We start from the raw sequence: 17256 nt of genomic DNA, 5'->3' as shown, positions 1-17256 counted from the left end.
TTTGCCCTCCCCTTCAAAATCTTCATCTGGAATATCCAAGCCTTTTCCCCTCCCACCCTTTCCAGCAACACCTTCAGATTGGTTTGGTGTTTTCACAACACCAATCTCAATACCCTTCTCACTAGTTGGAGCAGTTTTCTGCTTGGACAAAAGTAACGTTCCAACAGATGCTTGTAATGCATAATAAGTAATATATAATTCACACAAATAACTAAATAATGCGTATTACCTATTAGTTTTAATGCATAAAACCGAGAAGATTGCAATGCTTAATAATTAGTACTATATAATGCAAGCAATTAAGCACATAATGAACAAGACAACAATTGATTTTATGAATAACACCATAATAGTTTTAATGCATAATAACTTTTATAAAATGCACGCAACTTGGCAAATAATGAACAAGATAACATTAGATTTTAACCATAATAATTATTATATAATGCAAACAATTAAGCAAATAATAAAATTACTTTTGTAACGGCAGCCCGTTTTCCCTTCCCCTCCTTAGAAGCTACCTCCTTCATTGGCTTGTTTGTTTTATTAGCTGGAATCTCACCGCGTTCCACCTTGCTTGACCCTGTACTATTTTTTTCTGCTTTCTCGGCCTCGCCTTTGATTTTATGTCCGCTTCCACCTCTTATCTCAGACGGCTATACACAATTGCAGCACAGTTAAGTATGTAAAAAATGAATAACATGTACATATTTAACTTGTTATGTTCCTACCCTAGTCTTGATTGGCACACCACCCCCGGATGTCCCAGACGCTGTTCTAGATCCACCAACCGAATTATGAATGTTCGTTAGGTCTTCCGGTGTGGCCCCACCATCCTCGTTTGATCGGTTGTCGGACATCTCATCACCTGCTTGTTCCTGGATTGGGATCTCTCTTGACACAAGTAAATAATGAGGAAATAACGATTTAGTAATGCAACAACCTCTCTATATAATGCATTGTAAAGTTGACAAAATATTGCACCACCTTCTAGCGGGCGCATTGAGATGTTTCCTTGTTGATCATCACCAAGGCCATCATGTCCTGTCTCCTCAACATTATTGTTGTCCTCTCCACGACCACTACCCTCTGCCCGTTGTGGTTCCGGCGTAGCAAAAGGCTCAGGACACTCAAAGCCATCCAAGACGAACGATGGCCTGTCAAAGCCTCTAGTTATTGTCTTCTTTTTGTCGTAGGCCTGCATTATCTTCTCCATCTCAGTAATCTACTTAGGACTATACTCTTCCTCGTCTTCATTCGCTTGTGTTAGTGTTGTCACGATTTCCTCATCTTCCACAGTCTTTTCATCTTCCATACCTAACAACTTCATGCCAATCTGACTCCCTACCCGGAAGCACTCATCATCAAGGAGTTCATCAGGTATTTGCTTAAAATCGTCGACCCACCTCGAAATAGCGTGTCCCATCAACGCACTTGAAGCGACAAAACGATCTTTTATTCACTTCGCTATGTGCCTGCTGGGGGCTCCACCACCTCCCCTATTCACAGCTTCTACCCTCCTCGCTTCCTCGTCGATCAAATACTTTTGTTTGTCAATCCGGTCCTTTAACCTCCCAGTTCCGAACTGGTTAAGCTCCACCTCCTCCCTTTGCTTGAGGGTCTCCGCTGTCCAACCCTTTATAGACGGCCAGGCACGCACGACTCGCCTCGGAATGTGAACCACGCGGTCCACGTACGCACACTGACAATATCCACGCAATGCCAAAGATCAGTAATGCATCGCGACACAAAACTAATGCACAATTAACACTAATGTAATGCAATACATTAGTATTAGTAATTCAGTTAAAGTAATGTATGTACTAGGCCTGTCAAAATGGATATCGGGTATCCAATACCCGATATCCAAACCCAAAAAAGTCGGATAATTGGATATCCGAAACCCGATTTTTTGGATATCGGATTGGGATCGGGTAGTGAGAATTTTGGATGATCGGGTATCGGGTTACCCGATATCCAATCGGGTATACCCGAATTATCCAATTTATTTTCTAAAATTAATAAATTATATTTTTATTATAATTAAATGTAATTTAATTTATTAACTATAATTTAATTAATACTTAATAGTTAGTATATAAGATATGTAATTTAATTTTTTAATTACATTTTAATTTCATTGACTTGTGATATTTATAATTTTGAATTTTTTGATGATATTATTGTTAGATCTTGATTCTTGTGAATTATTGAATTGTGATATTTATAAAGGATGAATGTTTGAACTTATGAATTTTGATGGTTATTGACTTACTGTGGATGAATGAAAGATGTTAATATGTATAACTAATGAATTTTGTATTTTTCAAAGTTTTTAGTTATTTTCTTTTAAATTTGAACTACTACAAGAATTTTGTATTTCTAAAAGTTTGTAGTTATTTTCTCTTAAATTCGAGCTACTATAAGAATTTTGTATTTCTAAAAGTTTCTAGTTGTTTTTACTTGAATATTAGTACTTCAACTTTGTATTAAATTTGAATTAAATAATATGAAATAAATTCTAAAAGTTTGTTGTTAATTTTCAAAAAAATAATAATCAAAATCACAATTGGGACTGGATACCCGAGTCGGGTATTCGGGTACCCGAAATCAAATTCGGGTCGGGTATCGGGTATTGGATTTTGGGAATTTCGGGATCGGGTACCCGAAAATTTTGGATCGGGTATCCGTGGGTATCCAATTTGACAGGCCTAGTATGTACTATAACATATAATGCACTAATAACTTTCCTCACCAAAACAAAGTGGATTGGTCCAGTGAAATATGCACTTTCCCCTCTGTCCCACCTAGGATACGTGGCTTCCAGAACGGATAAGACGTAACTGCACCAATTCATGTTGCCGATCTCATCAACGTCGTCGATGAAATGTAGTATCTTTGGCTTGCAATTGCCGTCTGAAGGAGTCTCTATCAAGGCATTCTCAAGTAAGAACATGAATAGACGCTTGAAATCAGGACATCCATCAGTTTCCTCCTTAATCATTTTTGCAACGTCTGTCGCGTTCAGCTTGTACCGAGAGTTTCCACACCGCGCTGCAACAATATCGTTGAACTCGAAGTTTGTCTGATATTCTTCTTTGCGTGCTATGGGTGTCGGGCCTCTCGGAAAGCCCAACGTCAGGTGGACATCCTCCTCATCTAGTGTTAAGCGCTCACCCCCAGATAATGGAATCTTGCACCAAGCCAGATTAAACGACTTGAGCACCCGGTAAGCTAAGTACCCTGGGATCTCCCTAATGTTGAAGTCTAGGACAGTGCCGAAACCCAGTTCGTTCACGGCTTCCTTCTGCCGTGGAGTCAGACTTTGTATACATGAAATGAACTCGGTGGGGTTCTGTCGACAGTAGAGGTGGTCGGCTTTCTTTCCCCTCGGTTTCTTTTTCTCCGCATCTTCATTGGCTGAACTGGTTTTAACTTTTTCCTCGGCTAACCTTTATCGAAGCTTCTGAGCTAATGCTATTGGAATAACATCGTCAACCGCTTGTTTAAACTCAACCCGACGCTGTCCAGAATAGGAAAAAGATATGTATTAGAACAAATAATCTGTACGTTACAACAATTAATGCACAACATCTATTAACCAATGCACAGAACAAAAGATGTAATGTATAAACCAAATGATGCTAAACAATTACTTCTTATACTGAAACGTACACCACAGAGTGCAAAAAATAGCAATCTCTCGATGAACATAGTGTTCGAATCCAATGAAATAGACAATAATGTACAACAATGATCAAATAATGCATCACCTTCATTCGGTTCTGGTTGGCTTTTGTATGACCGACCTCTTTTAGACATTCTACATCTGTGCGACATATTGACGAAATCAGTGAGGTTGAACCATAAATCAGTGAGGTTTCAACCATAAAATGATGAAAACTGTAAATATTGGTCAGAAATCCACTATACACTTCCATAATGGTTACAACCCTAAATCAAATGCTCACAATTTCATCTTCTCCACAAAAAAGACAACTTTTGTGCATTATTCCAAATCGAGAGTTAATGGATGAAAACCCAAATACAACTCAGAAAATAACTTAATATATCAAGAATGAACATAACCCTTACTCTAATGCTCGCAATTTCATATTTTTCTAAAAAATCGAGCAAAATAATTTTGTGCATTATTTCGAATCGAAACTCAAAGGAAACCAAAAATTGTTAATCAACTACTGTTAGTGTTTGTAAACGTCGCCAATCGAGGTTTAGGAGTGTTTCCAACTAAAAAAAAAAAATACTTCAGAAGCACATCTTTTTTGCTTCCAGGAGATGAATTGACTACCAACGGCACGCGCGAACCAGAAAAGCTGCTTTTGTGAGATTCAATCGTCGACCGACGGCGCTTTCACGGCGGGAATCGTGACTGAAATTGATTTCGAGTGAAAAAGAGCGGCGGCTAGGGTGTCTGGTGGGTTTGGATTAGGGGAGAAATTGTATTGAGCGAATGTTGATGGGATGGAGTGAGATAGAGAGAGCAGATGAAAGGTCGATAAAAATATCGCGTATTTATCGGACCTTCCGTTTTGAAACGCCTTGGTTAGTATGTTATGTTACTGCTTTACCCTTATAATGCACGAAAATAAACTAATAATGCAACACGGGATCAGATATGTCCTTTTAGTCTAGTCCATTCATTCCATCAATCTAATGGTTGATATTATGAAGAGAAAAGATACTAAGGGTGTAATAGGACCCTAATCTATATGCATAGTTTTGGCGTGTAAACATAAAACTACTATATGTACAAAACTATAAGGTGTATATAATTTAAGTATAAAACTATAAATTCCTATATTATGGGAATATATAAGAGTACATATTTTGACTCCTGATTTTGTGGAACTATAGATTTATGCAATGTTTTAAAAATCGGATCGGCCGGCAAACCGACGTCTTCACTGGTTCACTGGTTCAACCGGTTCACTGGTCGAACCATTGGTTGAGCCGGAATACTGTTTATATGTGTATATATATATATAGGGATGTATATATATCCTTTTTCTATATATTGTTCAAACATTCAACTGAATCTCAGCCCCACGATTTTATCATCTAATATATATATATATATAGGGAGATGATCAAAATAAGTATGTGTTTAAATCCAGAAATGCAGCCCAAATCTTGGCCCTAGGATTAGATGATCTAATGGTCAATAATTAACCAAAAATACGGAAGGTCATAATTAAGTAGTTTTAGGTCATATTATAAGATTTGGGTTTATGTCATGTTAAGATCATTTTAGGTCATGCTTTGTTAACATGACCTAAAAATAAACTAACTATGACCTAAAAATGCCCTACGTATGACCGCATTCTGCGTTTCTGTATTTAAATCTGGTCTTCATAGATCAAAACCCTATATATATATATATATAGAGTTGTGATCAATGTCGAACCCTTCTTAAAGACCGAACTAGAGACCAAATCTGGGCCATTAGATCTAGTGTTTTTGATGAGATGTGTTGCTGTGTAAATTTTTTCTGCTTCATTACAAGCCCATTTTACTTCATTGTATAGGTTTATTACTTCATTCCGTACGTAATACCTTGAAACTACAACATGTTTTTATTTGCTTCCAGTAGGTTTTGAAACGATCCACCATATGCTTCATTCAAATTCATTGACTTGGGTTTTTACTTGATTAACATTTTAAAATGCAATTTATTCAAGTGGGTTTTGTACTTCATTCAGAAACATTATTACTTCATTGGATAAGATTTTTACTTCATTCAGTAGGATTTCAAATACTTCTACACATACTTCATTCCAATAATTTATTATATTATTCCATGTGTTTATTAAACCATATCATCGCCGTGGAGGTGGTGATAGATATTGTAGAGAGAAGAATGGCACGCGACGGCGAAACCGCATTTACGTACTGAAATGAAGTAATAATCCTATTGGAATGAAGTAATAATCCTATTGGAATGAAGTAAAAACCTTCAGGAATGAAGTAATATATTCTGGAATGAAGTTAAATCTTCGTAACATGTTAGTATGACTTATTTACCTTCGGATGAATTAAAATAGGCTCGTGATGAAGGCGAAAATAATTTATAAATTTGTGTATCTCATCCATAAAAAATTAGATCTAAAAACCCTAATTTGGTATGGTTCGGTGGTTTGGTCTTTAAGAGTGGATTTGTGGATAATGCAACTCTCTCTCTATATATATAGGGGTGTGTTATATTGCTAACTATTTAAATTGCTAACTCTGCTAACTCAACAATGTTGTGTATTAAAAATGTCAATACGGTAACATTAAAATGTCAACACATAATATCAACACATTATATTGAAGTTCAACAAAATTATGTGTTGACATTTTAATGTCACCGTATTGACATTTTTAATACACAACATTGATGAGTTAGCAAGTTAGCAACTTAAGAAAGTTAGCAATTGATCACACCCCTATATATATATATATATATATATATATATATATATATATAGGGTTTTTGGCTTTTTAACCAAAACCTTTCCCCGAATTCCGGTTTTTTCCATGAACTATGGGATTTGTTTTTAAAACCACGAACTTTCATTTCGTTAGGATTTTCCCAACCCGACCCGAATAGCACATTTCTGACCCGAATAGCATAATTCAAAATGTTAAAGTTGTGTTTTGTTTATTCAAAAGTTGTCATTTGTTATGTAATAATTGTGACTGTGTGTATTATTGTGCCAAATAGTATCCAAGTAATCAATTTAGTGACAAATAGGATTAAAATTGACATGTAGACAACCCGGGTTTCGTCTTTGACCCGCCAGGGGAAAATCCTAACGAAATGAAAGTTCGTGGTTTTAAAAACAAATCTCATAGTTCATGGGAAAAACCAGAATTCGGGGAAAGGTTTTGGTTTAAAAAGCCAAAAACCCATATATATATATATATATATATATATAGGGGTGTATTCAGATGAAAACCATAATGTATATTAAAACATCAAACCATGTAAATAATGTACATTATACACACCAATAATGTACATTTTATTCATGTATAATGTACTGTTCTAAATATTGTACACACTAATAATGTACATTTACATTATATGAATTCTGTACATTATGCTGACAGTACATTATACATGAATAAAATGTACATTATTAGTGTGTATAATGTACATTATTTTACATGGTTTGATGTTTTAATATACATTATGGTTTTAATCTGAATACACCCCTATATATATATATATATATATATATATATATATATATATAGGGGTGCATTATAATGATAACCCCAATTTGTGTGATAACCCTATAACTAAATCTCCACCACACATTTTTAAAATATGTGGTCTAGATTTAATCTAACAAAACTATCATTTTATCAAATAAAACTATCATTTTCGGATATATTAAGGGCAAAATTGTCATTTCAATTTTAAAATTGGTGGGAAAAAAGAAAACGCTCTGAATTCATCTCAGACTCAAACACTCTGAATCGAATTTCAAACCCTACGAATCGAAGGAAACACTCAAACACTCTGAATCGCATTTGAAACCCTACGAATCGAAGGAAAAATCATCACAATTCTGGAATATGTCGAAGGAAATCATAGTTTTTTCATCGAAGAAAGGTTGGATGAAGTTTATTACTTATTTCACTTTTGATTTTGATCGATTTATCATTTTGCTGATGATTTTCTCGATTATTTTTAGATTCTGTAGTTTTTTAGTGTAGATATTTCTTATATTTATACAATATCGTTCATGCATAACAATATATGCTGCTGGTGTGTGTTTTGCTTTGTTTATGTGTGTTTTGCTTTGTGTGTTGCTATGTGTTTGCATGATCTGTTTAAATGTAGATAAAATGATACTTTCTGATAAAATGATAGTTTCAGATTATAAAATGATAGTTTCATGGGATATATGGAATAAAATGATAGTTTCTGAATGAAAAAATGATAGTTTCATGGGATAAAATGATACTTTATGTTTGTTTGTGTGTGTGTCCTGATGCTACTGCTGCTGTGTTTTTGTGTGTGTTGTTGTGTGTGTCTCTGTGTTTTTGTATGTAGAAATTGTGCCTTTGCTTGATAAAATGATACTTTGGGTGCATAAAATGATAGTTTCTGAAAATGATAAAATGATACTTTGTAAATAGTGTTTTGTTCTACTTAAGTGACAAGTTATTCCCTCTCTGCTTTTTTTAACTCATTGAAATATAGAAAATGATAGTTTCAGAAGAAAAAATGATAATTGCCCTTGATAAAATGATAGTTTCAGATTATAAAATGATAGTTTCATGGGATATGGAATAAAATGATAGTTTCATGGGATAAAATGATAGTTTCTGAATGAAATAATGATAGTTTCATGAGATAAAATGATACTTTATGTTTGTTTGTGTGTGTGTTGTTGTGTGTATCTCTGTGTTTTTGTATGTAGAAATTGTGCCTTTGCTTGATAAAATGATACTTTGGGTGCATAAAATGATAGTTTCTGAAAATGATAAAATGATACTTTGTAAATAGTGTTTTGTTCTACTTAAGTGACAAGTTATTCCTTCTCTGCTATTCCCTCTCTGCTTTTTTAAACTCATTGAAATATAGAAAATGATAGTTTCAGAAGATAAAATGATAATACCCTTGATAAAATGATAGTTTCAGATTATAAAATGATACTTGGACTTTATATAATGACATAAACTGTTTAACACACTGAAATCTTTTGTTTATTAGGAAAGAACATTCGTGATGATGATGATGATCAACGTAGAACATTAGCAGAAGAAGTAGAACATATAAGAAATAAGAAGAAAAGAAAGAATGACGATACAACTGATGGTAAGACAGCATCAAAGAAGAGCAAGAAAAAAGTTGTTCAAGATATTACAGTCATTAGGATAGCAACTTTGGCAGGAAGAAGGAATACTGACTTCTTCGTTGACATGCTTGAATCTCTAAACGAGAATCAAAGAAGAGCTGTTAGAGAGATTGGGTTTGGCGCACTCCTAAACTTCAATATAAGAAGTTTCCCAAGAGCATTAGCGTATTATCTAATCAACAACTTTAACAGTAAAACTTCATCAATTGAGTTGAACAGTGGGGAATCACTGTTTTTAGATGATGAAGATGTTCACATAACTCTTGGGTTCCCGATTGGATCTTTACCTATCAATAAAAGCAAATTTCAGAAAAATACCCACATCAAAACTGAAATTGCTAAATTCTGTAAAGGTGGAGAGAAAAAAATGGTGCCAAAGTATGTTGTAGAGCAGATGGAGAGAGACAAAGAAGGTGGTGAGTTCTTTAAATGGACTTTTATGGTTCTCATGGAGTATGCCTTGATTAACACTCCTGCTGATGGAAATTTGAGGCCAAAAATTTTAGATTACATAGCTGATGTTGAGAAGATCAAAGAATACAATTGGTGTGGCTATGTCATATCCAGATTGCATGAAACACAAAAGAGGTGGAAAAAAGACACAGCAAAGATATTTACCGGGCCAGTTATCTTTGTAGTGGTAAGAATATATTTGTTTTCCATTGTCTATGAATCTATTTACAGAAAAACTAATATTTAGTTTTTGTTTAATGTAGGCTTGTTACGTGGACAGGATTCTCTTTGAAAAAAAAATGGTGCCAAGATGTTACCCAACAGTAAAAGGATGGACTGCGGAACTGTTGAAAGATAGACAAAGAGCAGAAATGGAGAATTCAACATTTGGTCTGGGTCATATGTATGACCGATATAAAAAGCAGCCACATGAAGAAAATGATAAAGATGACGAAGAAGATGAATCTCAAGATGTAGAAGTTTTGAAGACAAATGATCATCATGATCATGATGAAGTGGGGACAACCAATGAATGGGAGAATTTCATAAATGAATGGAAGGGAGCTGCAAAGGATGTTAAAGCCTCAATGTTGAAGATGGTTGATGTCCTTGAAGCAGCGCCGGATAAACTCAGGAATCTCAATAGCTTTAAGATAATCTGTGATACAACGAGAAATGCAATGGGATTGAGAGAGGAAGGTGTGAAGCATGTTATAGAAAGTCAGGATACAATGACACAGGCTATAAACAATGATGAAACTGATGATCCTGAATGGATTGATATCATGATTGAGTTAACTAAAGCTGCTGAGAGGACATATATATTGAAAAATAAGAATGAGTTCCCTACCTTCACTCTGATACCTGAATGTGATGACAGTCCTAATGAGAATCAAGAATTTAATCGGGAAAAGGATGTGGAGAAGGAAAAAGATGATGAGGTGGAAAACAAGCAAGAGAAACAGAATGAAAGCGAAAAGGAAAAGGCTAATAAAGCAGCTGTAAAAGAAAAGGAAAAAGTTTCAGAGAAAGAAGTTCAGAATGAAGAATATGAGGTAACTTTTAAAAATGATAGTTTAAGTACATAAAATGATTGTTTATATGTTTAAAATGATATATGTTTGATGATGTTTTTTGGTAGTTCTGTTTTATTTGAAAACTGATACTTTTGAATCATAAAATGATAGTTTAAGCGGATAAAATGATACTTTTGCATGATAAAATGATAAAATGATACTTTTGCCTGATAAAATGATAGAAATTGTGCTTTTGCATGATAAAATGATACTTTTGCCTGAAAAAAATAATAGAAATTGTGCTTTTGCATAATAAAATGATAAAATGATACTTTTGCATCATAAAATAGTATCCCTTCTGTCAATAACAATTTATATTTTTTTTAAATGAAAGCATGACAGAGTTGATAACATAATATCCACTGTCATCAAGGATATAAATGTTGAAAAAGGAGATGATGATGTTTTAAAACAGAGAGAAGAAAATTTGAATAAGGACAAAGGGAAGAAGATGGTTTCTCAAGATCAAGATCCTCCAGTCGAAAAGGAGAAGGAGAAAGTGGTCAGAACAACAAAGAAAATTGTTGAAGCAATGTGCTCTCCCTACAATGTCAGAGCAGTAAATCTGAAAGGAAAGCTGAATAAAGAAGAGAGAGAAATAATGTACTGGTTGATGAAAGATGAAGAAAGTGAACAGTAAGTTTTGAATTACATAATTATATTCTTATTCAGTTCTTTTAACTAACATTAAATATGAATTTGAAATCAGTTATGAGGTAGTTTATGAGAACGACAAGATCACATTGTTCAAGATTGACTTCCACAGCCTTGCTCCACATTCATACGTCAGGATCAACATCATAGATGCATGGGTTGTGTTCCTCAACTACAATGAAAAATTCAAATCAAAGGCATCACCGAGTCGTCTTTTCATCAACACCACACCTACGGTACAGTAAACGAGTAAATAAATAATAGTATTACATTAAAAGTTAAAATATATTTACAAAAATGTAAACATGACAGATTTACAACATTACTGCAAGGAGATCTGGTTGGACTGAAGCAGAGAGTCGAGAAAGATTTTGCTCAAACTTGAATGAATTTGTGTCACAGATTGAAAATTTCAAATGGGAAAATTATGACCTGGTAAGTCATAATTAGATATACATTACAGAACAAGGGTGCGTTATAATGGTAACCCATATTTATGTGATAAGCTAATAACCCTATCATTTTATGGGTCAAAAGTATCATTTTTACTAAAAATGATATTTTTCGTCCATAAAATGATATTCTGTTCTACAAAATGATACTTTTCATCCATAAAATGAGGGTTATTAGGTTATCACAATAAATATGGGTTATGATATGATCACATCCCTTACAGAACAACATACCTATATTTTTGAAAATGATATTTATATATAATGTTTTGAAAATTAGATATTCTTTCCAATCTGGGCGTACGAACATTATTATATCATCTGCTTCAATCTCAAAATGCAAATGATGGATGTGATTGACAATTCTCTGGTTAGTCAAGATTTACTTGAGAAGAAATATGAAGATGCACCAAGTACTCTGGTATGTTTAGTTAAATGCATTCAGTATTTATTAGTTAAAATGCATTGACTATAATTCAGTATGGAACATAATATAATTTTTAATCAACCTCATGTATGTTTTGTGTTATTTGAATAGAGAAATTTCTTCCGAACTTATCTTGGAAATGGACTCAATCCATCAATGGGAGGAACTGTCAAACTTTCAAAAACCAGATACATGCATATGCCATGGCAGAACGATACAAATAAAGTTGACTGTGGAATTTATGTGATGCGCCATTTGGAGACTTACATGGGTGGTCCTGTTCGTAACTGGAATTCGGGTTTAACGAAGAAGGGAACAGAGTCTTTCATAAAACTCCGTGCCAGATATACTGAAGCATTGCTTATTGGAGATACTAACAAGAAGGCTTTTGAGACACTTACAATGATAAAGAAGAAGTTTGAGAATGACAGCAAAAAAGAAGAAATTGATGTTGAAAAGATGATTAGAGAATTTAAACCCCCTGTATACTAACTTCTATGACTTGATAATAGCGTTTTGTAATAGTGGTTTCGAATATAATCACCCAAATTATCATTTTATCTGCTACAAGTATGATTTTGTCATTATATCGTTTTATCAGTCAGAAGTATCATTTTATCATTTTATCTGCTGAAAGTATCATTTTATCAACTGCGAGTATCATTTTATAATTTTATAAGTCAGAAGTATCATTTTATCAGCTTATATATCATTTTGTGAGATTAAAACATCATTTTATCCGTTGATAGTATCATTTTATCAGCTTATATGTCATTTTTTCCAGCTTATACATCATTTTATAAGGTTATTGTCATTTTATTTGCTGCGAGTATCATTTTTTTAGGTTAAAGTATCATTTTATCAGTTTATAAACAAAAGAATGATGTTATCAGCCAAAGTATCATTTTATCAGTTAGAAGTATCATTTTATCATTTTATCTGCTGAAAGTATCATTTTATCAACTGCGAGTATCATTTTATAATTTTATAAGCCAAAAGTATCATTTTATCAGCTTATATATCATTTTTTATGTCATTTTTTCAGGTTAAAGTATCATTTTATCAGTTTATAAACAAAAGAATGATGTTATCAGCTAAAGTATCATTTTATCAGTCAGAAGTATCATTTTATCAACTGCGAGTATCATTTTATCAACTGCGAGTATCATTTTATCAGCTTATATATCATTTTTGATGTCATTTTTTCAGGTTAAAGTATCATTTTATCAGTTTATAAACAAAAGAATGAGTTTATCAGCCAAAATGTCATTTTATACACCTAAAATACCTAAACTATATCAAATGGCTTCAATCTGACTTCTCATTGACTCTACCACAATTTCTTGAATCATGACGACCCATCTCATGACATTTACCACACCGTCGTAGAGGCTTATTTGCTTTCCTTATTGCACTCTGCCTCTTTGCTACTTTGCCACTAGCTGATCCTTTAGTACTAACAACGTCTGGAGGATGTACATCAATTACATCAGGTACTGCCATTCCATAAAAATCCTCAACCATCTTCTTCTTTTCAATGACTGAAGGTGCTGCACAATTTCCAAACATATGCTGTTCCAAATCATCAAGACCAGCACTTAACAAAGACAAATGATCCATACTTCCTTCAGACTTTTGGACTAATCGATAAAAGTTGGAGAACAACTTTTTCTTAACTTCCTGCTTTTCATCCAAATCTGCAAGATAAAAGATAACATTATTACAATAAGTACTATCATTTCTCTGACTGAAAAATAGAATTTTTACAAATAAAGGTTAAAAATGGAACACACGTTCAAATGGTTGTTGTTCCTCAGATGGTAGACCATGTGCTGCCTTTAGTAAAGAGCTCTTCAACCACCTTCGACCAAAATATTTCTCAGGAATGAGATTAGCAGACTTATTCTTCAACAAACAAAATATATGACAACATAACAAACCAATTCTGGAAAACTTCTTGCAACTACAGTCGAATGTGTCTTGCTTACAATCATACATAACATCCAATGTTCTACCATATTGGTCCTTGACCTGATGCTTCTTGATGTTATCCTCAACAGTAGTTATAGAAACAATCTCACATACAATACTTATTTCCTGTTGTACATGTTTGAAAATAGAATCAGTGTAGATTGTAGATGCATGCTTCTCAATAGGCAATTGGGTTGACAAATCAGGAATAGTTGAGTAATCCAAGTAGTTCAATCGTGAATTGGCATTCCTTTGATCTCCCACAGCATAATTAAAGAAATTGATGAACTGTACAAGATTTGCACGTGGCTTTGTGTAGTTTTTAAAAAAGCTATTCTCCGATTCAGACATCGATGTAGTCCTAAGAAGCGACCCCATGGGAAAATCTCGAAAATAAGCAGGAACCCAGAATTCTCTATCTTCAAACATTGATCCAAACCAGTGCACGTCTTCTAATCCATAACGTTCCATTATATCATTCCATATTATATCAAACTCATCAGGCTCTAACAAATCAGACCAAACACATGCATTCAACTCTTTTTTGAAATCTTCATTACCAAGTAAAGATTTGGGCAACTTATCTGACACCTTAACCATGATATGCCACATACACCATCGGTGCCTTGTTTGTAAAAGTACTTGTTGAACAGCAAGTTTGATCCCCCAATCTTGATCAGTGATAATCAATTTGGGTGCTACCCCCATGCATCGAACAAAACAGCCAAACAACCAAGAATAGGATTCTCTACCTTCACTTGATAACAAGCCAGCTCCAAATGTAACTGGTCTAGAATGGTTATCTTTTCCAGTGAATGGAGCAAAAATCATGCAATACCTTCAGAATATAACATAAAAATGAATTATATTTATCAGCTATGAGTATCATTTTATCAGCTATGAGTATCATTTTATCAGCCAGAAGTATCATTTTATCAGCAATGAGTATCATTTTATCAGCCAAAAGTATCATTTTATCAGCAATGAGTATCATTTTATCATTTTATTAGTAAGAAGTATCATTTTATCTACTGCAAGTATCATTTTATCAGCTATGAGTATCATTTTATCAGCCAAAAGTATCATTTTATTAGTAAGAAGTATCATTTTATCAGCAATGAGTATCATTTTATCAGCCAAAAGTATCATTTTATCTGCAATGAGTATCATTTTATCAGCCAAAAGTATCATTTTATCAGCAATGAGTATCATTTTATCAGCTATTGACAGAAGGGATACTATTTTATGATGCAAAAGTATCATTTTATCATTTTATTATGCAAAAGCACAATTTCTATCATTTTATCATGCAAAAGTATCATTTTATTAGTAAGAACTATCATTTTATCTACTGCAAGTATCATTTTATCAGCAATGAGTATCATATTATCAGATATGAGTATCATTTTATCAGATATGAGTATCATTTTATCAGCAAAAAGTATCATTTTATGTCTATTAGCAACAAAAGTAATATACCTGTTAGTGTTGTATGTTGAATCAAATGAAATTACATCTCCAAACATATGATAATTTCGTCTTGAAATAGCATCAGCCCAAAAGAGTCTAGTTAACTTTCCATGAGATCCTATCTCAATTTCATAATAGAAGGCATCAGATGATTCCTTTTGAGAACGCATATAATCAAAAATCATTTGAGCATCTGAACCATCAATATTGGACATAATATCACGATAACCATTTCTAATATCAATAATATCACATCCAACATTTTCAGGTCCACCCATTATCTCCTTCAAAAGTTTGAATGTGAGAGTGGGACCAATATTACACCTGCCACAATCCTCCATAAACCTCCGATGAATAGGATCCAGATTGCGATTGGCCATCATAAAATGCCTATGCTCATCCGCAACCATTAAGTGATTATGATACTCAACAAACTGATAAACCTCATATCCTCTGCTCTTGCCATCTGAATAATATCTCAAATTGAGCTTAGCAAGACATTCACACCTAAATGACCGACACCTACGCTTCTTAAAAGACACTTCAGTTGATTGGGATGCATGACCAGGTATAAAATTCTTAGAGCCTTGTCTGTTGCAAGCCAAATACTGCCACTTAGTAATACCTTGAACTGATTTGTTACCCATTTTACGAATGCCAAAACCAACTGAACGAGCATAATGTTCATAGAAACCAACTGCTTCTACTAATGTATTGAATTTCATACCAATCATTGGCTTCAAAGCATCATCACAAACAGGAATGTACATACCTACAAATCAGTAAAAGTATCATTTTATCATAGTATCATTTTATCATAATATCATTTTATGCACTAAAAGTATCATTTTATGCAGTAAAAATATCATGTTATGCAATAAACCTATCATCACAAACAGGAATGTAAATACCTACAAATCAGTAATAGAATCATTTTATCATAGTATCATTTTATCATAGTATCATTTTATCCGACAAAACTATCATGTTATGCAGTAAACCTATCATCACAAACAGGAATGTACATACCTACAAATCAGTAATAGTATCATTTTATCATAGTATCATTTTATCATAATATCATTTTATCCGACAAAACTATCATGTTATGCAGTAAACCTAACATTTATAAGCCAAAAGTATCATTTTAACACATAATCGACAATACATAATATAATCAAATAAGAATTTCAGTACATCAGAAACATAAACCAATCAACAACTAATATTAATCTAAAATCAAATTCAATACATGAATATGAACACAATCAATAAGCTAAATAATAGATAATGATTGTTACCTTCGTTATTTGCTACAGATTCCATCGAAGCAAATTTTCACAGCAATTGAAGAGGTAATCAATGAAAATAAGAACGCAAAATTGAAAACATCTTCCCGATCACAATTATGGAAACAAAATCTGAAGACTATGGAAAATGAATCAAATCTGGAGCCTATGGAAACAAAATAAGCGAGAAGTATGGAAACAAAATCGCAGAGAAGAGGAGAGAATCAAATTGAGTGATCTGGATCAAAATGGAAACAAAATCACAGAGAAGAGGAGAGAATCGAAAATCGCTGAGAAGAAACCGATGAGAAGAGCGTGAAATCTGGAGTGAATCTGGAGCGAAATTCAAAAATTAAATTAGCGAAATGACATATTTACCCTCTGCGCCTATTTTTATTAAGTAAATCTAAGTTTGAATCTCAACCACAAGATTATAAAATATGTGTGGTCCAGATTTAGTTATAGAGTTATCATGTGATTTGAGGGTTATGATATGATCGCATCTCTATATATATATATATATATATATATATATATATATATATATATATAAACATAAAACAGTTCATACTCCATTAGATTTTGTCATCC

The 17256-nt window shown here is 33.3% G+C and overlaps 1 protein-coding gene and 1 pseudogene across 1 annotated transcript; both read right to left on the bottom strand.

Annotated features, from left to right (window-relative positions):
- Window positions 1–1225: 1225 nt before the first annotated feature.
- On the bottom strand, window positions 1226–3779 carry LOC148933209 (uncharacterized; annotated as a pseudogene).
- Window positions 3780–13082: 9303 nt separating this feature from the next.
- LOC148933208 (protein FAR1-RELATED SEQUENCE 5-like) lies at window positions 13083–16868 on the bottom strand. The gene is made up of 3 exons (XM_089056344.1): window positions 15386–16868; window positions 13729–14744; window positions 13083–13632 (listed from the first exon to the last, which is right to left on the bottom strand). The coding sequence occupies exons 1-3, from the start codon at window positions 16144–16146 to the stop codon at window positions 13244–13246; spliced, it is 2166 nt and encodes a 721-aa protein (XP_088912470.1). The 5' UTR covers window positions 16147–16868; the 3' UTR covers window positions 13083–13243.
- Window positions 16869–17256: the final 388 nt, after the last annotated feature.

This window comes from Salvia hispanica, chromosome 1 (genome assembly GCF_029641045.1).
Source record: "Salvia hispanica isolate PSC_SH4W2 chromosome 1, Shi_PSC_v1, whole genome shotgun sequence".
Lineage (NCBI taxonomy): Eukaryota > Viridiplantae > Streptophyta > Magnoliopsida > Lamiales > Lamiaceae > Salvia > Salvia hispanica.
This window is presented reverse-complemented; position numbering and strand designations above follow the sequence as displayed.